This window comes from Zalophus californianus, chromosome 14 (genome assembly GCF_009762305.2).
Source record: "Zalophus californianus isolate mZalCal1 chromosome 14, mZalCal1.pri.v2, whole genome shotgun sequence".
In the NCBI taxonomy this organism is placed as follows: Eukaryota; Metazoa; Chordata; class Mammalia; order Carnivora; family Otariidae; genus Zalophus; species Zalophus californianus.
Window position 1 is genome coordinate 25,997,416 of NC_045608.1, and position 24,587 is coordinate 26,022,002.

Here is a 24,587-nt window from a genome sequence, read left to right on the forward strand (position 1 = left end):
TGTGGCCTGTGAGTGCCGACAACCGCGGGCGCCCGCCGAGGCCCGGCTTCCAGAGCGCAGCAGCCAAGTCCTTGGGGTACAGAGCTGGGCAGGGCAAAGACCGCTGGGACTGGGGCTGCCTCCAGCTTCTCCCCACTTGCCAGCTGTGGGGCCTGGGGTGCTTGCTTAGACACGGTGGGAGCTCCTGCCCTTCGCTGGAGCGTAAGGAGGTTGTTCGACTGGGAACAGCAAGAGGCCGCTGCGACCAGCATGTTGGGCTCTGTGTGCAGTGGGCACCAGTCACAGCGGCAGGAGGGGTGACCCCCCCCCCAGGACTCCTGGGCAGCAGGGACAGGGTGGGCTGCTAAGCTGCTGCCCCTCAAGTGTGGAGTCTGCCCTCCCCAAAACATCCCTCCCGCCTGCCCGTCATGCCCGCTGCCTCCGGAGCCGACTGAGGCCAGCCCCAGGGGTGTCCTTGTGCAGCCCGACTTCCTAACCCTCTCACAGCCTGGTGGCTCCCAGTGGGGCCAGCCAGGGGCTCTGCTTTCCTAGAGATAGTGCTTGCTCTTCCTGTCCCAGGACAGCACGTCTGGGGAGGGAACTGTTACCACCTTGACTTAGGGAAGGTTCTAGAACCTCTTTTGGGGGGGTGGCTTTGATGCGTGGAAGCAAAGAAACAAGTTCCTCAAGAAGGAGAGATCCAAAAGGATCTCACACGCCCCTATCCACAGTCTCGCAGGGCTGGGGTCCTAGGCCCTCGGTGGCCATGCCCTGGTGACCCAGCGGCCAGCTCTTTGGCCCTATCCTTGCAGGGCTGCGCTTCCCACACCCTTGGTTTGGCCTGAATTCTGTTTCAGGTTGTCCTCTAAATGGAAGGCAGGGTGGATAGAAGGGGTCTTGTGCTCTGCACCAGGTAGATGAGGAGTGGATTCTGGTCAGGGCCAGGCTGTGGGGAAAGCAGGAGCTCAGCATACCAGGTCAGGGCTTTGCTGGGCCTGGCTCATACGATGGGAGGGCAGCCTGAGGGTGGCGGTAGGCCTGGGAGCTGGGGGGCTGTGAGGGCGGGTCAGAGGGGTGAAGAGTGACCGGGCACAGCCTGCCATCTCTGCCACCAGATCCGAGCCAGACCCAGAGCAAGGAAAGGCCCCAGGAGTCCCCGGAGGATGTCTATTATTGTGTGTGAGTCCAGGGTTCTTAGACGGGGGTCACAGTCCTAGGAGGAGGGCTGGGGGAGAGCACAGGACAGGCAGGTCACCAGGACCCACTGGGCAGGAGGCAGCTTGCACTGAGTGGGAGTTGGGATTAGCCGGCTGCCCCCCCGCCCTAGGTCTGGCACCAGCTTTCGACAGGCTGGGGCTCTTCCCGCCTCTGCAATCTGATGACCGCCCCCCGCTCCCAGAGAGGCCCCTGCAGGTCTCTCCTACCAGACACCCTGCTCTTTGGGAAGTGCCTGGTAGGGCATGGGGTTAGGGGTGCAGGGAGGGTGGGGAGAAGGCGGCTGGCTTGATGTTCTGGTTGCTGCTGCGTGCCAGTGCCTGGGCTCCTGGCTTAGAGCCATTCTTCAGGTGGTGAGCGACAGGCCCTGGCATGCATGCGGTCCCTGTCCACCCTGTAGCCCAGGAGGAGGTCCCTCTCCTGTCGGGACCTCAGCTCCCACATCTGCACACGTGTGCCCAGATTAGCTCAGAGGCACAGAGTTCCTAGTGGGGTTGCTGTCTGACAGCCAGAAGCCAGTGTGGGCTGGAGCATCTTTCTGGGGACTGGGCTGGGGGGTCAGCGCCCTGCTGTTGTGGCTGCCGCGCCTTCAGATGGTTTGGGGAGCTTCCTCTGGCATGAATCTGTCTTCTTGGGGCCTGCTTTAGTCTACGCAAGAGGTCCCCCACTTCCTCAATTCCAGAGCCCCAGGAAGTGTGCAGTGCCCCTCCCATTTGAAGGAGAAGTTGGTGAGTACCTCAGGATGGCCTGGTTAGTTCGCGGGGACACTGGCCCCAGCACCCACCGGGTGCTTTGTCCTGGGTCTGCCATTGCTTTCCCCCTGATGTGGCCCAGCTGGCCCCAGAAGCAAACAATCAGGGTCCAGAGGCCACCCAGGTGCATCCTGGACAGGAACAAAGCCGGCGGGGGGGGGCAGTCTGAGACCAAGAAATCTGGAGCAAGAGAAAGCCCAGCCGGCACCCCTGAGGGGCCTGGGCTTGGACGGAAGGAAGGGCGGGCACCCGTAGCCTTCAAAGCCTGACCTGGGGCTGGGCAGGGGCACCGAGGCCCAGAGGTAGAAAGTGGGGCCTGCCAGGGGCATCCCCACGCCTGAGGATCGGCAGGCCTGTGCCCCACCGTCGGAGCTCCATCGGGCCCACACAGGGGCCTCCCTTCCAGCCAAGACACCTGAGGAGTGCTCTCCAGGCTGAGGGCACAGCACCAGTGAGGGGGCAACAAAGCCAACACGGTGCTGGTGCCAAGAGCACAGGGGTGGGGGGGCCCTAGTGCGGGAAGGCCGGGAGATGCGGCTCAGCTACGAGCGCGTCTGCCCGGTGCGGGGAAGCAGGGTTTGTGAACAGCCCTCCCCCATGCCTGCTTTCTGTCGCTGCCGAGCTGGACGGGCCCGGGTGTGTGCTGTCTAGGCAATGGCTTCACCAGAGCCCTGGACAGAGGCACACTGCAGGTGACACGGGGCCACTGGAGCTGCTAGCTCCCTCTGCCTCTAACTGGCTGGGGGCATGGTGGTGCTTCCAGCATGGGCAGCTCCCAGGGGCCCCGAGGAGCTGGCCCTGGGGTCGAACCAACCCCTGCCTGATCGCCTGTGGCCTGGGGCGCCCATGCCGAGGAGCTGGGGGCTGCCCGAGGACCAGCTGTAGGAACGAAGCCCTCAGTCCCCGGGCTGAGGGGGGCCCGTCTGGCGGGGAGACGGGTGTATGCATGGCCAGTCACACGTGGGGAGGTCTGGGTGGGGAAGGTGCTGGGCCCCAGAATGGAAATGGCAGGGGCCTGTGATGGGGGCTGGCGGGGCAAGAGTGGACTCACCCCCGGCCCCAGGGTGGCTGAGTGTTGGTCTCTGCCCCATGAAACCCCACAGTCCCTTCCCCTTCTAGGCCCCAGGTGACTCAAGACAAGTTGTTCCTTGCGTGTTTGTTGAGTGAGGGCTTGAATGAATAGGGGCCCGACAGGTGTGGGCAGCAGGGTTTTATCTCCACTATAGGAGCAGCTTATCCCATGAGATGGCACAGAAGCAAGGGCATGGGAGAGGATCCCCTGGCCAGGCAGCGCCCCCAGCTGGTACCTCATCGTCTGCCTCTGGCTCAGGAGGTGGCAGGGCAGAAACAACACAGTTCCATTTTACACGTGAGGCAACGGGAACCTCAAGGCTGAGGGAAAAACACAGCAGCAGTGCAGCCCCGGGGGGGCAGTCCCAGAGGCAGTGTCCCTGCCTGGTGTGTGTGTGTGGGGGGGGCTCTTTCCTTTGGTGCCCATCGCCCCTCACAGGAGGTGAGTGGGAAGGGGGCGGGGGCTACAAAGGCCTACACTGGGGGATGGGGGACCAAGGTGGGGAAGGGCCAGGCTGGAGGTTGGAAAGGCATCCAGGGACTGTTCCCAATTTGAAAAATCTCGCATGTGCCTCACCAACACCTGGAGTTGTGTTGGGGTCCTGACCCCTCCCAGCCCACACTCCTCCATCCCCCATGGCCTATCCTAATCCTGGATATTAGGGAAAACAGGAACCTGGGGACCTGAGCCAGCTGAATGGGGACAGGAGCTCAGGCTCAGGAAAGAGCTGGAGGAGGCTGCCAGGCAGTGGAGGCTGGCTGACTCCAGGCAAGTGATGGGCACAGCCTCAGACTCTAGTTCCTCAGCTGAGCCTGGGCTCCCACCGCCTACTGGCGCTCTCCCCCTGTAGGAGACACCATGCTCCTACGGGGGCCCTCAGCTCTAGGGTCCGGTCTGACCCTGCACAAGCCCCTCTCCTGGGCTTCTCACCATGACCCCGCCGGCCCCCAGAGGTTCAAGAATGCAAGGGTTCCCATGAGCCCTTGGCCGCCAATGCCCTGGCCTCTGGCTGTCTGATACAGTTCCTCTTGCTGTGCACCGAATTGGGGTTACCCCGGCTGCGCTGATGCAAGGGTAGAAGGAACATCCCCTTGTATGGCTGGACTGGGGCCATTGTGAGGTCCTTCCCAATTTGAAGTCCTTAAAACATGGGCCTGGGGGTGAGGGGAGGATGGATTCCCAGCCCGAGTCTAAGATTCCAGGTTAGTGTTCGCTTAGAGAAGTGGAGGTGGGGGACAGGTCCCAACTGGGCCCCAGAGGCTGTAAGAACAGGAGGGGCCCTGGCCCAGAGTCTGTGCTGGGGCAGTCAGAGGGGCCACTGGAAATCGGGGTGGGCTTCCTAGAGGCATCCTTTGAGCTGAGGCTACCCCCCACCCCAAGCCCCCCTCCCCACAACCTGGGGCAGGGCTCAGGAAGGGAGGGCAAAGCCAGAGACCAGGCAGGGCCTGGTGGCTGAAGGCCTTGAGTGCCTAGGGAGGGAGGCTGGGTCTTAGCCTTCAGGAACAGTGCAGCCATGGAAGGACTTGAGGAGGAGGTGGCCCCTGCGCACTTCCCAGATCACAGGTGGACACTGGGGACGGATGACAAAGGCAGGCGCTGACCCAACTCAGCTACAATGATAAGGGATATAGCAGAGCCCCGGGAGGACCAGAGCTGCAGGGACAGCCCTGCAGTCTTCTTGGAGGAAAGGGAGTGCGGGCCGAGGGCCGGGCGGGGAGGAGAACTCGGGCCGGGCCACTCATCGAAGGGGAGGGGGTGTGGCGCTGGAGGTGGCCAGACGGACGCGAGCCAGGAAGAACACGCTGGGGGGCCGCGGGCAGGGATGTGGCGCTGTCCAGCTCGTCGTGGCCTCGTCCTACCGCCGGCATCGTCCAGGCTCGCAGGCCTGCTGCTCCCATCCCAGGCGCACTCAGGGCCTCGGTTTCCCCGCGCGGCGGGGCGGGGCGGGGACAGTGCGAGTCTCGAAGCCGCCTGCAGGGGGCGCCCGTGAGCGCCGCGGTCGGAGCCCGAGCCCGAGCCGCCGCGGAGACAGCGGGAGCCGGCGCGCGAGCGGCAGGTCAGCCGGGGTCTCCGGTCCGGGGTCCCGAGGGTCCCTGGCGGGCGGCCGGGCGGCATGGGGCCGTCGGAGGTTGAGGGGCTGGGAGGGACGGGTGGCTCGGGACCCCTCCCTTCAGGGCACCCGGCCGTCCCGACCCTCTCTTCCCGCCACCCCGAGAGCGAGTTCACAGGGCTGGGGTCCGAGCTCTGCCCCGAGGCGGGGACTGGAATGCCGGGCGGGTGCAGGGGCGGCTCAGGCGCGGGCGCACGTCTTAAGCCCGGTCGGGGGGGCGGTAGTGCGGACCCTCCGGGCCGCTCCAAACTGAACCGGAAGGTGCGCACGGGTAGGCGGGGAGGGGAGGGGGCGCGAGAGCCTGATGGCCCGGGCGGCGGGGGTTGGGGGGGCAGGCGTCTGGACCCGCAGGTGACGTGCGGGGAACGTCCGTCGGTCCGTCTAGGCGCCACAGGCCGGCCCCAGGGCACTCGGCTAACCTTCCGGACGCGCCCGGCGGGGGTGGGCTGGGGGCGCAGAGGTGCGGCCCGAGGGAGGGCGGGTCGCATCCCCGGCAGGGGCGGGGGGCGCGAGAGAGGGCTTCCGCAGGTGGAGCAGCCCAGGGCGGGGACCGCATTCCGGGGGAGGAACGGCGGCGAGGGCAGACGCTCGGCATCCCGAACGCCTGGGGCGCGGCGAGAAGGGGAGTCGGGAACGCTGGGCCGAGGCGGGAGCGTTCCGGGGACAGTGGTGGCGGGACCCGGACTTAGGGGACCCAGGGGAGTCCGGAGGCCGGGCAGGGTGGGTGCACGCCTCGGAGTGGGCCTGGCCGTCTGCCGGGCTGCCCTGAGCGGAGGTAGGAATGGCGGGAATGGTGGCGGCCCTCGAGGGATTTGGCGCAGGACGGCCCAAAGGCTCAAGGAGGGGGCCGCGGGCCCGCGGAGCGGAGACCTCTGCGTTCCCGGCACCGCCATGCCGCTTTAGACTTTAACTTTCCAGACTGTAAAATGGGAGGACGGTGGAGGCCAAGGCGGAGGCCGAGGGATCTGTGGCGGGAGAAGAAGCGGGAGGGCAGGTCTCCCCCTACCCCATTCCCTAGGACTGGAACTGTGGTTGGCCTCTGGGGTAGGATTCGGCTGCCCCTTTGTCCCGCGTTCCCTCACCATCGCAGGGAGCACCCAGGCCCGTTTCCACCCACAGGGCCAGTGCTCACCTGTGGCCCAGGACTCAGGCTGCCCTCCCTTTGGCCTCTGCTGTCCAGCCAGCCTCTGCACCCTCCAGAACATGCTCTGTGTTACCTCCATGCCCCACCATGGTTGCCCCTGGTTGTCCGCCCCCCACCCCGACCGTGGGGCCCGTGATGGGGAGCTCTTTGGAGTGCAGTGGGCCAGAGAGGATGTTGTGGGGTCCGGGGCTCCCTCTTCAGTCCTGCTGTGGCTGGTCCTGGAGGCACTGGCTGGGCTGGCACAGCCCTGCCCTGTGGGCCAGCTCCCCATCTCGGGTCTCAGCAGGTCCATGACGGGAGCTCCTCACCGAGGCCTGTCCACAGGTAGTGGTGTCAACACCTCTTTGCTCTGTCCTTGCCCTTTAGGGTCTCCCTGGCTCTCCCAGGTTTTAGTGTCCCTCGGGCCACTGCCCCTCCATCCTAATCCCCTCAGTGTAGACCAGGCTCTGGGCTAAGCCAGCTTCCCTGCTGATAACCTCAGAGAAGCTGAGGGCAGCCCAGACATGGATGGCAGGTGAGAGGCTTTGGGCCAGGTCAGTCCTGGCTAACCTTTGGGGCCCTGCATGTTGCCCTCCCTCATGTTGGTCTGTGGGGTGCAGGCCCCCAACCACACCGTGGTCCTGCCCCCTAGGAGCCCACAGACCAAGAGAGCAATGGCGGGCTTCAAGGGCAGCCCAATGGGCGGCAGATTTCGATGCCCAAACCTGGGTTCTGGTCTTGCCTCCTTGGCACACTCGCTGTCTTATCTGTGAAACAAGCATGATGGAAAGAACCACGCTCGACGTACAGGGTTGTGATGGAGAGTAAATGAGAGATGGGCATGAAAGGGGCAGGTCAGAACCAGAGGACGGGTTGGGGTCTGTGCTTGAGCTGGGGAACCCCAGAGGGAGGCTGTTGGCCCTGCGTGGAGGGGGGCACACCACAGGGGATCACAGAGGGACATGTGGCCTGGAGTTCGCTTGGTGGCAAGCACTTGGCTTCAGGGCACCACACCCTGCAACATTTAACCTGTTTCATTCCTGAGCTACCTTACCCCGATGGGCTGCAATCGCCAGCTCAACCATCTTGTGGCGTTTGTCTCGTCTGCCGCAACTCAGACTGGGTGCTGAAAGATGTGCACAAGGGAGGCTAAGGGGAAGATGACCAGAGGGTGGGCCACGGCATGAAGGATGCCGAGAAGGGGTTTTGGGGTGTGTGTCAGGGGCTGCTGAGGAGACACCGGGAGTCAGGTGCTGAGCAGGCAAAAGGAACAAGTCCCAACTCCCAGGGAAAGGGTCTGGGCCCAAGAAGCATCAGCAGTCACAGAAGGGAGGGGTTGTTACTTCATGGTCGGGAGGCAATGGTTGGGGTGCAGTGCCTGAGGGCGGTACCCTGGAAGTCTGTGCTGGGCCCAGATCGGGGGAGGGAAGTGGGAAATGGGCAGGAGCTTGGAGCTGGGATGCAGAGAGGAGGCCCCCAGGAGACTGCTCACCTTCTGGACAGGGCCTGGGAGCACTAGGTGGTGCGAAGGGGCAGGTTAAGTGGCAAAGGTCCCTCAGCCCCTGCCTACAGAATCGCGAAAAGGGCCCTGGCAGAGTGGGGTCCACGGGATCCTGCAGGGGAGGGGAAGGTCTGGATGGAGGTGAGGAGCAGCTGTCTCTCACTCCAGCCTGGGGGGTGGGGGGTGGGAGGTACACAGGGAAGACAGGGTGCTCCAGCTTTCCAGGACCCCCCCCCCCCAAGCTGTCTCTGACAGGCCTCTGAGCCTCATACAGGCTGTTGTATTTGCCTGGAGTCTCCCCCCTCCCTCCCCTCATTTCCCTGTCCTCCAAGCCCCGCCCAAGTGGCCCCTCCTCTGGGAAACCATCCAGACTGCTTTGGGCCCAGACTCCCTTCTGCAGGACACGCCTGTCTCCGAAGATGCTGGGCAGGGGCTGGTGCTGTCTTTCTGCGGCTCCCCTTTCTGCCGCTGCTGCCAGGTACTGGGGGCCACTGAGTTAACAAGGAGCAGTGGCGGAGCCGCGTGGCGTCCGGTGCAGCCCACGGGGCCGTGCTGCCCTTGCTGGCTAATGCTCTCACCCTCTCCCTTCAGCTTCCAGGGCTGCGTCATCACACCTTCGTCCCAGGGACCCCAGAAAGGGGGTCTGCTTCCCTCCCATCCTCAGTGGGGCCACTGTCTAAGGAGCTCCTGCCTCCAACAGACCAGCCTTCTGCCAGGGCCCCACCCAGGCCCACTAGGGCCATCTAGGACCCACCTCCCCCTGCCGTATCCCCTTCAGGCCTCATAGTGCCTGTCATCCCACCATTAGAGGATGCATTTGAGGGAGGTGTGGGTGCCAAGCACGTCCTAGGGTGCCGTCTCACCGGAGCCTCGGTGCAAAGGGGAAGACTCTTGCTCGGGATCTCAGGGAGTGTGGGATGGAGCAGGAGTGGGATCCCTCCTAAGCTCCTTCCACCACAGAATGGGCACCCAGCACCTTGTGTGTGGGGTGACTTGGAGGGGAGCCTGTCAGAGAGGTGGCCAGTGAGGCGGTGAATGGAGACCTCCGGCTGGGAGGACGCAGACTCTCCCCGTATCTGGCCTGGTTGTGTGGAGATGGGAGAGGGCCTCTGGGCGCCCCTGTGGGGAGAAAGGAGTTGGGGCAGGCCCTGTGGCCCCAGGAGCCGATGATGTGGAGGCTGCTCGAGGGGCCGGATTCAGTACAGGGAGCTGGCCCTCCACCCCACCAGTTCCTGCCCACATCCTGCCCCTGGGGCTGAAAAGGGCAGCCTCCAGAGGGGCGGTGGGGGAGGGGGGGGACCACTGGATGTCTGCCTGGTACTTCGGGCCCGGCCTGCACCATGGTCCTGAAGTTGTCCTGCAGGGAGGGAAGGAGAGAGGCCCGGGGCCCCAGTGCTCCATGGTTGCTCACCTCCAGGCAGTACAGGAAGACACTTGTCCCACTCCAACCGATGGGTTTGGAGAGGGGCTTGGTAGCTTCCAGGGCCCCTGGGGTTCTGGGAGGCGTGTGCCCAGGCCCGGGCCGCTCCAAAGACTAGTCACGGCAGAGCCAGCAGCGGGCTTGTGGCTGAGAGCTGGAGCAGAGCTGCCTGTCCCGCTGTTTCTTCTTTGCCTGTTGCCCTCTCCACGCTGACTGAGCTCCCATGAGACAGGTGTGGGTACTTCTCCATCTACCTTCCACGCCCCTCAACTTTATCTCCTCATGGGCTTTGTGTCTTTGGGAAGTTGCTGTGATAATTCCTCAGTGCTGGTGAGCGCTCAAATCCGCAGGTGTCTCCCAACTGTGTGCATGCCTGAAGCGCAGCATGTGGATTGTGTTCTTTGCCTCGGTCCCTTTATTTTTCATTTCGGGGACTTTTTATTATTTCTTGTTCACGTTCATCTGTTCTTGTTTCATTTCTGCCAGTCGAGTCATAAGTTCTCATTCTTGCTTGTGGATGCTACTCCTTTTTTCAGTTCTTTAAAGATCCTAAATGTCTTTGAAAAGCATTATTAGATTATTACCTTCGTCTCTTCCCGAATGAATGAATCTCCATATTTGGGGTGCTGTTGCTTGTCTTTCTTAGCTCGAGTTTTGCTCCGGTGCTTCGAAATTGTGGTTTGCAGGCTCATCATCAGTGGGAACTGAGGCCCTGGAGGCAGGGAGTGACTGCACGCTAGGGTAGCAGCTGGCTCTCAGCAGTCTCCTGGGACAAGTCCTCCTTCAAGGTCCCGCACTGTAGGCACTGTAGGCTCAGGACCCTGCTGGGGCCAGGCTCAGCAGCATGTGGTACAGAGCTCCCTCCCTGTGATCCTGCAGCTGGGATGCTGCTTGGCACAGAGTAGGCACTGGTGGAACGTTTGCTATGAGAAAGTAACAGGAGAGTCTCGGGCCAGGATTCTGGAGCCCAGCACTGGGCCGAGCATGGTTATTCCAGGTCCGCGTCCCTACACTGGGCCTGGTATGTTGCCTTGTGCAGCACCTAGGAGCAGAGGGACAGGGTCCTACCTGGAAGCTAGCAGGCACCTCCGTCCAGTAGACTCTGGGGGGGTACAGCCACCATCTGGGCATGTGTACAGAAAGCCTTGCTAGGTGTGACTTAAAAGGAGCCAGAAGTGGGCCAGGAAATATGTGGGTTTTGATTAAATGGAGTTTTAAATAAAGTGGCCAGGTCGGTGGGGGTGAGGAGGAAAGCCAGAAGCAGCAGCAGCTTTGAATCTGACTGCTGGGAATCCTACAGGGCTGTCCCTTCGAGGCTCATCGTGCATGTTCCCCAGCACGTGTCTCTAGTTTTTATGGGACAGCTTCTGCCCTCTGCCCTGTCCCCAGAAAGGGATAATCAGAGGGAAATATTACATTATTAACATTTAATTTCCTTTCCTGGCTAGCAACAGATGACTCAAGAATTAATTAGATAGAGCCAGCAGAGAGGGATAGGAAATTGCCAGATCCTGGCTCCACCCCTGGCCCCCTCCCCGTGGGCCTCAGACCTTCCTGTCGCTCTGGGAGGCCTCTGAAGGGAGGGAAGCTGAGAGGGGCCAGGAGGCCCCAGGAAATCTTCCTGCTGCTGTGTTTTCCATGGGCATTTCTCTCAGCTCTATCCCACCCTTTCATGCTCTCGGTAAGGCTGGAGGAGGTCGTTAACCTCTTTGGGACTTAGCTTCCTCATCTGTAAAATGGGGCTCATGGGGCCAACGAGAATAGATGAGCCCATTGTCACCATGCCCTCATATTGTGAGCTCCCAAGCAGGCTGCCTCTGCTAAGAGGGTCTGGAGTAGAGTCCCGGCATCCTGGGAGAGCGCAGGGCTTGGTGGCTCAGGGGTGGCCAGAGCCCAGTGACACAGGCTCTCTTGAGCTGTGTGTGCCAATTCCCATTTCTTGTCAGTGACACATTAGTAGCTTGAAATTGGCTATCCTGGGAGCATTTACACCATGAAAGTCTGACAGAGGCCACAAGTTAGGGTGCCCCCACCCCCTGGGCTGATTTGCCCACCTGTGGCTGGGAAGCTCCCAACCTTCCCACAGAACAGCTCCAGTAGGGGGCTGTTCAGCCTTCTTCCTGCCCTGTCTGTCCCCTGGTGCCTTGGGCTCCACTGATGTTCTCTGCTTGGGGGCTGGCACTCTGGTTTACAGATGCCCAGTCTGCCTGTGGGGCCAGGCCAGCCTCACCCCAGGATGAGGTGGCAGCAGCTGGAAGAACCCACAGGAATGCTGTAGGAAGGGCAGATGCAGAGCCAGATGTGCAAGGAGGCAGCCTTTTAGGACCCAGCTGTCAGGGGCATTAGCTCCTTGCAGGACTGACTTGGGCAGGAGGATCTGCTGCACCCAGTGAGATGGGGAGGGCACCCCAGGCATGGTGTACAGCAGGCATGTGGCTTCAGTGTCGTCAGGAAGAGTGTTGGTACCGGGTGCTGTTCACCATGGAAGCCCATAGCGCAGAAGGTGGTGGGGAGGCCCTGAGGACTGGGGGTTTGCAGGCAGGTACCCAGGGCTGCCAGGAGAGCCTCACCAAACAGAGGGCTGGGTTAGGCCCCTTGAAAAGGCCTTTCTAATCCAGGCATCCTGGCTCATGGAGTCAACCTGGCATCCAGGACAGGTGCTGGTGGTGTGACCCCATCAGCAGGGCTTTGGGCAGTGGGATAGGGCAGCCCGGCCTCAGCTCCACAGAAATGTGATACATATTTGGGTCAAGTGGACCACTGGTGGTCCTACGTCGTCTTTCCCCAGGAAGGGCCTTCTGAATCTGGACAAAGGTCTGGGGCCAAGTCAGGCCTCTAGCCTGGGCTGGTCAGATTGGCAGAGGCTGTGGCGCCTCTCAATGCAAATTCCCCTGGAGAGACCGTAAGTCCAGGTCAGAAGGGTGACGGGTGATGGTGAAGAGGCTAGAGGGCAGACAGCTCACAGGTAGTGGGAGGCAGGGTCCCTGAGGCTTACTGGGCCTGGCCAGACCCCACTGGACAGTGGCCTGCTGCCTCTACTGCTGGACCTGGGAGGCCCCTGTGTGGCAGGCAGTCTTGGGCCTGTCACTTCCCTTCTGCTGGGTGAAAACTAGAGCCCAGACACACAGCTTCTGCAGTTGGGGGGCGGGGGGGGGTGTCCCTGGTGAGTGCTGCTTTGGGCTCTAGGCCAGGGACCCTGGGGCCAGTGATAGTACTGGGGGACTTGGTCTGGCCCTCCTCTGCCAGTGACATGCTTCGTGAGCAGTTGGCTGGCAGGTACCCTGCGTATACTGGGGTCTTGGGATTCATTCACGGTCCCTGCGTAGTGGGCCCCTGCCGGGCCTGGGAGAAGCCCATGGGGTCTGCCCCAGGCTGCGGGAACCCCTCCACTTTTCAGGGACTGTCCTGTTTCCCGGTGTTGGGTGCTCCACTGGAGCCTCCCGGTGGGCACAGGGCCTAGCCCTCGGGTGTAGGTCCAGCCGCCTGAGGCACACTGGAGTTAGAAGGAGACTTGTGTTCCTCTGGTGCAGCCCTCTGTCACCTCCTGGATGGGGTGGGAGGAGCCTGGCCCTTGGAACATGGCAAGGGACCATGAGTCACCTTCCCCCAAGGTTACCAGTCCTACCTTGTGTCCTGCAGGAGTGAGGGAGGACACACTTTCCTGAGCCCATGTGTGGGCAGCTGAAAGGCAACTTCGGGCCTCTTGCCCCCAGGCAGGCAGCAGCTACTGCCCGTGCGCACCTGGGGCCCCGTGAGGGCCCAGGACCGGAGGAGGGGGTGGATGTGGCATGAGGGGACACTGCGAGGCAGCACCTGTGAGTGACAGGTGGGGGCAGCGGCAGTTGGGAGAGGCCCCCAGGCTGGTAGTGGGAGATGGAGACCATTTCACAAGCTCAAGGGAACCCTGGGAGTTTGGGCTGGGGGAGCCCGAGACCTTGACTTCTGCTTGTGCTTCTGCGGGGTGTCATTCCTTACATTTCTATGACGTTTTGACTCTGGAGGAGCCCTTTCAGATCTATTTATTTCCTTCTCATGGAATCACGAGTGAGAGCTGCAGCGGTCCCCAGAGGCTCTCTGGGGTCTGATCTCCTCATGGTATCAATGAGGAAACTGAGGCCTAGAAAAGAAAAAACCATCCTTGCCTGCAGTTCCCCAGCAAGTCCTGGCTGAGCGCCCTGCTTTCTGCCCAGCACCACACTAAACTTAGCCTATGCTGGCATCAGCCAGGCAGAGGAGCAGGTTGGGGAGCAGGTGTGGGAGGAGGGAGGGGAGGCCGCCCCCCCCCCCCAGACGTGCCGTCAGCTGTCAGGGGCTGCTGAGGGGCGGGCCCCCTCTGTGCCTGCTCCTCCACACTGTGCAGCGTCACCAGCAAGGGCCTGGGGGCTCACCTGCCAGCAGTGGGAGACAGGACCAGACGGGCCACCCAGGTCCTTCCAGATCAGAGCTCTAGATGTCTCTGGGCCTCTCCTTAACCTAGCGGCGTAGGTAGGTCCTGGTGGTTCCCAGGGAAAGCTCTTGGGGGACGGAGAGGACTGAGGCTGGCCGAGAGAGAAGGTATGTGGGCCTGGGAGAGCCGAGGAGTGAGGGGGCCTTTCTGGAAGGGTCCTGGGGGTGGCAGTGAGCTCAGGGACCCAGGAGACTGAGGGCTGCCACAAAAGGCTTGGGGAGCTGAGCATGGGGGGCAACACAGGTGACTTAACTTTAAAAGATTCCTGTCTCCCCTAGAAAACACAAGGGCTGAGGCTGATGACCAGCCCCGTGTCCAGGGCGGGAGGGGCGGGGCACAGCGGGTTGTCCTCAGGCCGACGCCTGGCCTGCGGGGAGGGCGCTGGTGAGTGCGACTGATGGCCGCCCCCCGGGGAGTCTTCCGCTTTGCCCGCTTTGCGGTCCAGCTCCTCACGAGGCTTCTCCCTTGGCAGGTGCCTTGGGGACTACGAAGCTGAGCTGAGCCAAGATGCCGCCGGGGCCCCTGAAAAGGGCCCAGTTTCTGGAGACTCAGAGTGGGCTGTGAAAAGCCCTTGGGGAGCCCCCCTCCCAGGCAGGGAGGCTCTCGGCTCCTGTGAAGAAGGGGCTCAGGGGCCTGGGCAGGGCCAGCTGCACTGCAGCTATGGACCGTGAGCTGGCCTGGCCCGCGTCCTTGCTGACCCTGCCTGTCTGCAGCCGTGCCCACCATGGTCTCCTGGGTGTACATCATGGTGGAGCTGGCCATTGCCGTGCTGGCCATCCTGGGCAACGTGCTGGTGTGCTGGGCCGTGTGGCTGAACAGCAACCTGCAGAACGTCACCAACTACTTCGTGGTGTCCCTGGCGGCAGCCGACATTGCTGTGGGAGTCCTCGCTATCCCGTTCGCCATCACCATCAGCACAGGGTTCTGTGCGGCCTGCCACAACTGTCTCTTCTTCGCCTGCTTTGTCCTGGTCCTCACGCAGAGCTCCATCTTCAGCCTCCTGGCCATCGCCATTGACCGCTACATCGCCATCCGCATCCCACTCCGGTGAGCTGGGGTCTGGGCGCGGTGGGTTGCCCCTGTTCTCTTCCTTGGCACGCCTCATGCCGGGGTTCACACCTGTGAAAAGGCTGCCTGTGCCAAGGTCTGCTCTGCGCCCAGCCAGGGTCCGGGTGAACCCAGGGTCCGGGTTCGGTCTTTGATGTCTGCGTGTTTGAGCGGAGGACAGCTCCATGGGGCTCAGTCTGGGGCTGCCCAGGGCCCGGCACACGGCCAGCAGCCGTGCCGATCCAGTTGATCCCTGTGGGCACTGGGCACCCTGGCCCTCCCCGGTCTTCCCCAAGCTGCGTGGTTGAGGCTGCTGCTTCGGCTGTTGGCAGATGTGTGTGGCCCAGGCCTGAGCGGTGCATCTGGGCCATTTTCTCACACGGCATGATGCTGGGGTGGGGCGGGGCACCACGGGAAACCACAGGCCCTCAGAGCCAGAAGCCCTCCCGCCTGCCCGCCTCCAGCTCCTCTGGGCCAGCTGCAGTTTGCACATTAGGAAAATGACCCAGAGAGGGGAAGTGATTTGGCTGAATGCCACAGTGAGTCACTTGGACCAATATGCAAATTTGGTGCTCCTCAGGTCAGCAAGTACTCATGGTCTTGGAGAGAGCTTGTGGGCTCAGCTAGTGGAGGGGGTTTTCATGGTGAATCTTCTGTGAAGTGACTTCAGCCCTGGACTGTGTAAATGAAGACTTTCCCTGAGGCTGAGTTCATTTAATGTGGCCTCCACCTACCTGGCCCTGAGGGAAGCTAGGAAGTACCTCCCTCCCCCAGAGTGTGTGTGTGTGTGTGTGTGTGTGTGAGGGGGGAGGGGACCTCCTGCCCCACCTCCTTGACCCTACATCTGGGAGCTGGGTTCCACAGCCTGGGTGGCTGCAGACCCTGAGGGAGGTCTCAAAGGACCAGGGTACCTGGCCCTGTGGGGAATTCTCCCAAACAGGTGAAGTGCCTACCTGTGGAGCAGGCCTCAGCAACCCCGTGCTGGCCAAGTGCAACCTAGCCAGGAAGAGGAGCGGGTTCAGTGAGAATGGAAATTTAGAGTATCAAACCCAAGGGGGCCCTTAGAGGTCACTTCCTGTCATCTTCTGGACGGAAAAATGAGGCTCAGAGAAGGGAGCCAGCCCCTCAGGGCCACACAACGAGTTGGCAGCACAGTTGGGCCTAGGAAGAAATGTGGCCTGTCACCCAGCGCAAGACTCCAGTCTTTGGGGAACAGGGTCACAGGGTGGCCCCGGGCTCCCAGACCTGCAGTAGGTGGCCACTCCCATCACGTGGGCTCAAAGCGGGAAGCAGGCACCCTCCTCATGCTGCTCAAAGGAAGGGAGGAGCCTGGGCCCCGTGTAGCCCTGTAGGGTGCTCTGGTCTCAGGAGAGCTTACGACTCATGTCAAAGAGGAGACTCTGGCCAGCCTTAATATTAGAGGACTGGCCTCATAGTGCAGAGTCCAGGTTCACTGAGGGACAGCTCAGAACTGGGCTCAGGATCCCTCAGGATCCCAGGTAGACTAGAGAGAATCGGTGTCTATTTTAGGCGAGGCTGAGCATGAGCCGAGCCTGGGCCAGCCCTGGTGGGCACATTGAGTAGGGAAGCCGAGACCTCGCTTTCACTTCCTTTCCTGATTCAAAGGGCAACAGTAGTCTAGGGAGAGATCGGGGCTCAATTGAAAGGATCTCGGCTTCTTTTTCTCATCTCTCTGTATTCTGAGAGTCAAGAGAGTGATTCCTGATATAGGAGTATGGGACATGCTGTGTGATCATAAAAAGTCAGCTGTCGCTCTCTGGGCCCATTTCCTCATCTGTAAAAGGGGACGGGCCTCTCTGTCCTGCTGAGCTCACAAAGGTTTTGTAAGGGTCCAGTGAGTGGACGGGAGTGATGGGGCCCGGAGGAAGGAGGGTTGGTGGGATGGAGCAGGTGGGGATTCAGCTCTTTCTTGAGCTATTGGAGTTTGAAAGCGGGGTCCCTAAATGGAGCCTGGCCCTGCCCTGCCCCATCTGTATCGCCAGTTCCCACGATCTTCCAGAGCAGGACCTAGTTCCGCCCAGACCCTAGCCGTTTGAGCAACGCTTGATAAAGCTTTGGAAGGGTCAGCCTGGATCTCTTGGATCTGGGAGTTGTAGGGATGACCATGCTCATCCTCCCGTCAGGCAGAGAGCCTCGAAGTTGCCAGAGGACGTCAGCGCAGTTTCTCCTTTGATCCTCACAGCCCGGCCTTGTGGCCAGGGCGGATGTTATGACCCTGGTGTTACTCATGGGGAGGCCAGAGCAGGAGAAGGAAAAATGTCTGCTGACTCGGGGGCCTGCAGGGCCCTTCGTGACGTTCCAGGCTTCCTTGGGTCCCTCCACTTTCTTATTCCTCAAGGGCCCTGGGCTGGGGAGGGCGAGGTGCATGAGGGTGCAAGGGGGAACGAGGTGAAGAACCCAGAGCTCCTGGCAGCTCTGGAGCCACTGCCCGACCCAGGCTGCCCGCTCCTGCCTGTCCCCATGTCCGCTGCCAGCTGGGAATCTCCCCTCCTCTGCATGCTGGCCCCTGCTCCTCTCGGTAGGTGCGTTTGGCTGCTCTAAGGGGCACATCCCCTGACTGCTGCCCTGCACGTCTAGCCCCAGGCCTGGGTCACCCGCCCTTCGGTTCTCTCTCTCTTTCCTCTTTCGCCTCCTTCCTTCCCTTCTTCCTTCCTTCCTTTTTTTTTTCTTGTCCTTTCCTTTCCTTGCTTTCCTTTCTCCCCCTCTCTTTTTTTAGACTTTTTATTTATTTATTTGCGAGACAGAGCACAATCCGGGGAGGGGCAGAGGGAGAAGCAGACTCCCCGCTGAGCAGGGAGCCTGACGTGGGTCTCAAATCCCGGGACCCCAAGATCATGACCCGAGCCGAAGTCAGACGCTTAACCAACTGAGCCACCCAGGTGCCCCTCTCTCTTTCTTAGAAGAATTTAGTATCAGAAAAATCTGTGCTCCTTCCCAAGTGCAGGGACCCTGGTGGGCTGCATACGGCAGGGCTTAGTCAGGAAGCCAGTGAGAAGCAGCCTGGCCAGAGGCAGAGATGGGAGCTCTTGTAATCCCCAAAGGACGGAAAGCCTAGGGTGAGAGACTTTATTTTTTGTGCCCCTGGTCTCCTGCCTCTCACATTAGCCCCTGGTGAGCACTCACTGTCCTTGGGAAACAGGCCACATATGGAGTAGCAGTTGGTGCAAAGACCTGAGGTGTACGTGGTGAATCACCCCATGGGGACAAAAACCACGTACCTGGCTTCTAAGGAGGGCAAGACTGGGGAGAGGGCTCCCTGGAGGAGGTGATGCTGGCTGGGTCTTACAGGATGGGCATGTGTGGGGGGCAGGTGTAACAGGAGTGGGCCAAGCCTGGACAAAGGCCCCAAGGAAGGAAGGAATATGTGGGCTCTGGGTCAGGGAGAGGTGACAGACAGAAGAACAGGAGGGCAGGGAGGGTGTGAGGCTGCCTCAGGCCTGCGTATGCCCAGGAGAGAGTTTGGGTTTCACTCATGGGTCAGTGGCTCTTCAGTTCTCAGATCACTGACTCCTTCAGACAATTTAGGAAAGAGAGCTCCACCTTCTCTCAGTGTAGGGAAAATGCCCAAGAAGCCCCAGCTGGCGTTGTGGGTGGTATTCCTGGATCATAGAGTGAGCCCCCAACATGGGTAATGGGGAGTCCCCAGGAAGGGGCAGCCTGTGAGCTGGAAGACGCAGGGATGCAGAGGTACCTCCAAACCTGGTGAGCAGTGCTCTGGCACCTGCTCCCCGTGATGCGTCTGGGATCCCCTGAATGGCAGAGTGTTGTGCTGGGTGCCTTTGGCACCACTTACACTAGACGGTCTGTGCCTGGGGCCCAGGAGGCCAAGATGTGACTACCATCAGTCATAGACGCAGCCCAGGGGATGCCCCTGGGCCAGGCTGTGGCTTGGCTGTTATTCCGTTTGGGCCCTAATGCTGTTCCAGTTCCCCAGGGGCCCGGGTCCAGGGCTCTCAGCCTAAGGACTTTTCTTCTGAATAACAAAATTAATCTGTTTGATATGTCTGTGTGTGTGTGTGTGTGTGTGTGTGTGTGTGTTTAAATAAATTATTACCTGCACATACTAAAACATCAAAAAGGAACAACAGGGTATATGGTGAAAAACCGCCCCTTTTGTCCTCTGCCCTGCCTTCAGTCCTCTTCCTGGAAGTCAGCATCGGGAAACCTGTCAGAGATATTCTTTGCATGCACAGGCAAGTGCCATTAACATGTGTTTGTTTCTGTCCCCACAAGGGCTTCCATTTTAAAATGCAGTGCCAGACTTCCCCTCATGGGTTTCCTTGTCTGTAAAAGCAGACAGCTGAACAGACCAGGGATTTTCAAACTGTCCTGGAAGCCTTTAGGCTGGGCTCTGGTGTCCCCACCACCTCATTCATTCAGTGAATATCAAGCTGCCTCCCTTCCTCACCACCCTACCTCTGTGGTTGCCTGGGAATGTGAGCAAGAAGGTCGGCTGCTGGAGGACAATTTGGAAATCCCCAAAGCAGGTGGTCTCCAGGCTCCTCTACACCATCCCTATAACTGCTTGCTTCTGCTTGCTTGCCTCAAATGACAGGAAGCTCACTTTCCCTGAAGCAGCCCATTTCTTGTGTGCACAGCTCAGCTGAGAAGTTCTTACTTGCCCTCACTCACAATCCACCTCCCTGTAATCTCCGCCCACAGATTTTACATTCTGCCCTCATGGGACAGGGCTCACAGGCCCTGGATTTTTAGTGCCATTTTACAAATGAGGAAACTAAGGCTCAGAGATGCAGAGTGACAGAACATGGCCAAACCAGGAACACATCAGCGCTGGAACTCAGGGAGGGATACACTTTTCTCAGGAAAAATACCAACATTAAAATAGCCTCCTAGTCAATGAGATTACATAAATTATAATTTGTAGAGTACTAAAGGTGCTGTGTAAGTATTAAGTGGGGGGGGGGGGGAGAGCCTGAGACTTTGTGTTTGAGGCTCCAGAATAGGAAACAGGGCAGCATAGGCTCTCTGCGGCTTGGTGGAAATGGTCAAGTCCATGACCTTCTTCCTGCCCAGCCCTGTTGCAGGCACCCAAGCCTCTGCTAAATGGGGTTGAGGGCTCTTGGGGGTGGCCCTGCCCAGTTACTGTTTGGATTTAAAGCTGACGTAGATTCAGAACTGACACACTTACCTTGGCCCAGGGTGCACTGGGCTCCTAATATGTCCACGGCAAATCCATTCCTCTCCTTAGGCTTCAGTTTTCCCATCTATAAAATGAGGTGGTTGGATTAGATAAGAGGTCAGAGGCCAGCAGATATTTTTTTCCCTTAATTTGAATTTGTTGACAAAATGTAAACCACGGGCGATCTTACCCAGAGAATCAGCTCTTCGGCCCCTTCTGAGATCTGGCGGCACCAGAAACACATTCTGCATGGGCGGCCAGGAGCTGAGCGGCGTAAACTGTCTCTTGTACGCACAGTAAATGTCCTGCCAGCCTGCCTCACACACTTCTTACTTGTAGGCCCATGTTTGCCATCCATGGACTAGATAGTTTCTGTGGACGCTTCCCATTCTGGAATTAAGTAAAGGACATCTGCTGTGTGTCCCTGTCTCAATGCTGGTGATGCAGAGATGGATGCAGACAAACCCTGCCCCCAAGGGGCCCCTGGCCTCAGGGGCCCAGATGGAGTAGAGATTAGCTGCCCCTGGGTAGGAAACTTCTCAGGGAAGATATCTAGCCTGAATGAGAAGGATGGGTAGGGTTTACCAGGTGAAGGGGAGGGCAGTCTGCTGTTGCCAGAATCAAAACCATTAAACAAGTGGTCATCCCTCAGAGATCACTGAGGTCACCTTCTTCAATCAGGGAGATGATTTTTTAATTGCCCATTCTCTCTTTTTTTTTTTTTTTTGGAGAGAGAGAGAGAGAGAGCGTGCATGTGCAGGTGTGCATGGGGGGGGGGGGCAGAGGGAGAGAGAGAATCTTAAGCAGGCTCCCTGCCCAACACAGAGGCAAATGCAGGGCTTGATCTCATGACCCTGAGATCATGACCTGAGCCGAAATCAAGAGGCAGGCACCCAAATGACTGAGCCACCCAGTGCCCCAGACTGCCCATTCTTTCAATAAAATCTGTGCCACCTTTTCTGTGGGCCTGGGATCAACTTCCTGGCTGGCAGATCAGGTCAACACTGTGAGTTTGGGACTGAGTCTGGCTCTCTATAGAGTCCTGAGTGATTTCAGGCAGATATTTTTCCTCTCTGGACCTCAGTACCTCATGCAGTTCTTTCCTCTTGAATGTTAAGACTGCTACATGAATGTTAAGACATACTGATGTCGTGTCTCTCCAGAGGGCTGTGAGCAAATTTGGAAGGGAGAGAGGGTCTATTGCCCAGGACTTCCACCTCTCCTTGGGGGCTTCTGGAGACCTTCAGTTCAGTGGGGAAGAAAGAGCATGGAGAACAAGAGACATGAATCATCTACAATCTGATCTGGCAGGTTCTGCCCCCAGCCATTGAGTCTGCACTCCTGACCCATTCCCACTCTAAGGGGAAACTTATTCTAGCATCAACTAAGATCAACATGGAGGTGATAAGTTCTCTCACGTATAAATTCCCTCAGACTGAACTAATTGAGTCCCAGGACTACTTGTAATACTATTTAGTAATCATCTGAATGTCTATGCAGTGGCTTCCTTGCCAGGGAGCCTGCTCTCCCATTAGCTCCTGTGGGAAAAGGCAGGGCTTGGACCTGCCATGAATAGAGGAGGATTCTGAGGCTAGGAGGCAGGAAGTGACCAGTCCAAGACCTTCGAGCCAGTGGGTGGGGGATGGGGTGCCTCTCTGGGTTTCTGACTCTTGGCCCCCCTCCAGCCTTGGTTTTTCAGACCTCTGATGCTGGTCTCCTTTCCCCAGGTACAATGGCTTGGTGACTGGCACAAGGGCCAAGGGCATCATTGCAGTCTGCTGGGTGCTGTCGTTTGCCATCGGCTTGACTCCCATGCTGGGCTGGAACAACTGCGGTCAGCCAGAGGGGGGCCAAAACCACTCACAGGGCTGTGGGGAGGGCCAGGTGGCCTGTCTCTTTGAGGATGTGGTCCCCATGAACTACATGGTGTACTACAACTTCTTTGCCTGTGTCCTGGTGCCCCTGCTGCTCATGCTGGGCGTCTACTTGCGGATCTTCCTGGCGGCTCGGCGACAGCTGAAGCAGATGGAGAGCCAGCCTCTGCCGGGGGAGCGGGCTCGGTCCACGCTGCAGAAGGAGGTCCATGCTGCCAAGTCACTGGCCATCATTGTGGGGCTCTTTGCCCTCTGCTGGCTGCCCCTGCACATCATCAACTGCTTTACCTTCTTCTGCCCAGAGTGTAGCCATGCCCCGCTCTGGCTCATGTACCTGACCATCATCCTCTCCCACACCAATTCTGTCGTGAACCCCTTCATCTATGCCTACCGCATCCGTGAGTTCCGCCAGACCTTCCGCAAGATCATCCGCAGCCACATCCTGAGGCGGCGGGAGCCCTTCAAGGCAGGGGGCACAAGTGCCCGGGCCTTGGCAGCTCATGGCAGTGATGGAGAGCAGATCAGCCTCCGCCTCAATGGCCATCCTCCTGGGGTGTGGGCCAATGGCAGTGCCCCTCATCCTGAGCGGCGGCCCAATGGCTACACCCTGGGGCTGGTGAGTGGAGGGAGTGCCCATGAGTCCCATGGGGACATGAGCCTCCCAGATGTGGAGCTCCTCAGCCATGAGCACAAGGGAGCATGCCCAGAGTCCCCTGGCCTCGAGGGTCCCCTGGCCCAGGATGGAGCAGGAGTGTCCTGATGATCCACTGAATTTGCCCCTTCCTGCAGGAAGGAAATCTTTCTCTTTGGTGGATAGAGCCAGTCACGTTGGGAAAAGAGTGAATGTGCCTGGAGACCCTTTTCATGGCCAGTTCCCACTTTGGACTGAGAGGAGGGGGCCCTGGCTGGAGCAGCATGAGGCCGAGCAGGAAGGGTTTGGAGTCCGAGGAAGTGGACGTTTCACGTTGGGAGGCCCTACATCAGGTCAAGGCCACGGCACCAGAGCATCTTGGCTGGGCAGGGCCTGGTTCCCCACTCTGGTGGCATCTAGAAGTACCACCTTGACTTGGCAGAACAGCTGTGGCAGAGCAGGCTGGCCGGCCCTGAGGCTGGGGGGCGGGGAGGGTGGCTCCAACAGGCCCCCTACCACACACACAGACCACCCTCCCCAGACTTTCCAAGGGTTCAGGAGCTGCTGTGCCCAGAGGTGGCATTTTTCTCTTTCTTTCTTTCTTTTTTTTTTTTTTCCCCAGGAGAAAATGTTAAGTGTGAAGAATACTTTTTTTTTTTTTTTTTAATTATCTTCCTTCCCTGGTTGCTGGGTCTGTTGTCAGTCCTGCTGCTCACCCCGCTCCAGGGGTGAGCCCAGGGAGCCCCAGGCAGCCCTCTCTGGCTACCATGAGCAGCCATGCACTTCTTACACTATCAGTCCCAGGGCCATCTTTGGGGGCCACAAAGCTGGACTCAAGGACGGGGAGTTGTAATGGAGTGCTGCCTGACTGTGGGCTCAGGGGAGGAAATGGGGACTGGCCCACCGTGCAGTGTGCCTGGGTAGCTCAGAGCTGCCCAGTCAGAGGCCCTATCTAACTGCCTTTCCTTCTGAAGGGAATGTTTTTTTCTGAGATAAAATAAAAATGAGCCATGTTGTGTTTTAAGCTTGTCCAATGAGAATGGTGTCTGAGTTCCTTTCCCCATTCCATAGTCATGCCTGGCACACATACATATGGGGTGCATATTGCATGTGTGAGAGAGTGTGTGCATTTGTGCATAGAGAACAGACAGACACCCTGCCTGACTGAGGGTGCCTCACAGGCTCCCATCTTCCGAGGGAAAAGGCTGTCTGGATGCACCAGAATCTAAATGCCCCTGAGCAGCCCCCAGACCTGTGTTCCTGTGAGACGGGGGGGTTGTGGGAAGAGGGGCTTCCCAGCTGCTCTCCCTCCAGAGGCCATGACCCCTCTAGCCCTCAGTGTGGAGTGTGGCTCCTCCCTCCCTCATTGCTTCCTTAAGTCCTGAAAGGAGTGGCCTACTCTCCCCATGCCCTGCTCCACCCCTTAGCCGAGAGGCCACAGAGGGATCTGGAAAGAGATATGGGTGAGGATTCAACTGCCTTCCCCTTCCTCTGGAGTCACCCCACTTCTTGCTCCCAACAAAGAAACCTATACGGTTTCCTGCTCTGAAGCCTGCCCCTGGGGCTGTGTCATCCTTCCATGCTGGACGAGTTTGAGGCCCAGGGGGAAGTTAGCAATCTGCTGCCGCAGGACGGCCAGTCTGGCCTCAGGTCTCATAAGCACACTCAGGCAGGGAGGGGGAAGGGGTGTTAGAACTTCACAGGTAATCCTCACACAGCCCTGGGAGCCCCATTTCACAGACGACTGAACAACCTCTTTTGAACAGAGAGGTTAAGTACTTGCCCCAGGTCACATAGCTAGTAAGTGGCAGAAATAAACCTAAAACCCAGGTCTGACTACAAAACCCATGCTCTTGTGATGAACTATTTCAACCAAACCAAAAAGTATGAGATAATACCAGGTCCCCACCACTCTGCTCAATAAATGAAACATTACAACTACAGTGGAAGCATCTGACTCCCCCCCATATTATTACCCTGCTTCCTACACCTGGAAACGACTGCTTTCCGAGGATTTCATTTGGTTCCACTGCACATCTTTGTGCCTTTACTACACGGGTGCATATGTACTTCTAAGCCAACACAGATTTGCTTTAGGCTCTATTTTACCGTTACATCAATCAGAGGTCCTCCAGGCTGGCTGCACAGAAGAGATACTTAAGGTGCTTTGAAAAGCACCAAAGCCTAGCGCCCTCCCCCAGAGTTCCCCAGGGGTTCTCATGGACAGCCAGGGCACAGAAGCACTGAGATAATTG

At 59.3% G+C, this 24,587-nt stretch overlaps 1 protein-coding gene across 3 annotated transcripts; it reads left to right on the plus strand.

The window, feature by feature from the left end:
* The first annotated feature begins 4,983 nt into the window (after window positions 1-4,983).
* Window positions 4,984-23,358, plus strand: ADORA2A (adenosine A2a receptor). 3 transcript variants are annotated; one of them, XM_027576464.2, is made up of 3 exons: window positions 4,984-5,074; window positions 14,092-14,666; window positions 21,555-23,356. In XM_027576464.2, exons 2-3 carry the CDS (start codon window positions 14,344-14,346, stop codon window positions 22,459-22,461), a joined length of 1,230 nt encoding a protein of 409 aa, XP_027432265.1. In that variant the 5' UTR covers window positions 4,984-5,074; window positions 14,092-14,343; the 3' UTR covers window positions 22,462-23,356. The 3 variants fall into 3 exon arrangements, with proteins under 3 accessions (XP_027432265.1, XP_027432267.1, XP_027432268.1); XM_027576466.2 differs by lacking the exon at window positions 4,984-5,074 and adding an exon at window positions 12,826-13,726 and having other exon boundaries at window positions 21,555-23,358; XM_027576467.2 differs by lacking the exon at window positions 4,984-5,074 and adding an exon at window positions 12,826-13,657 and having other exon boundaries at window positions 21,555-23,358.
* Window positions 23,359-24,587: the final 1,229 nt, after the last annotated feature.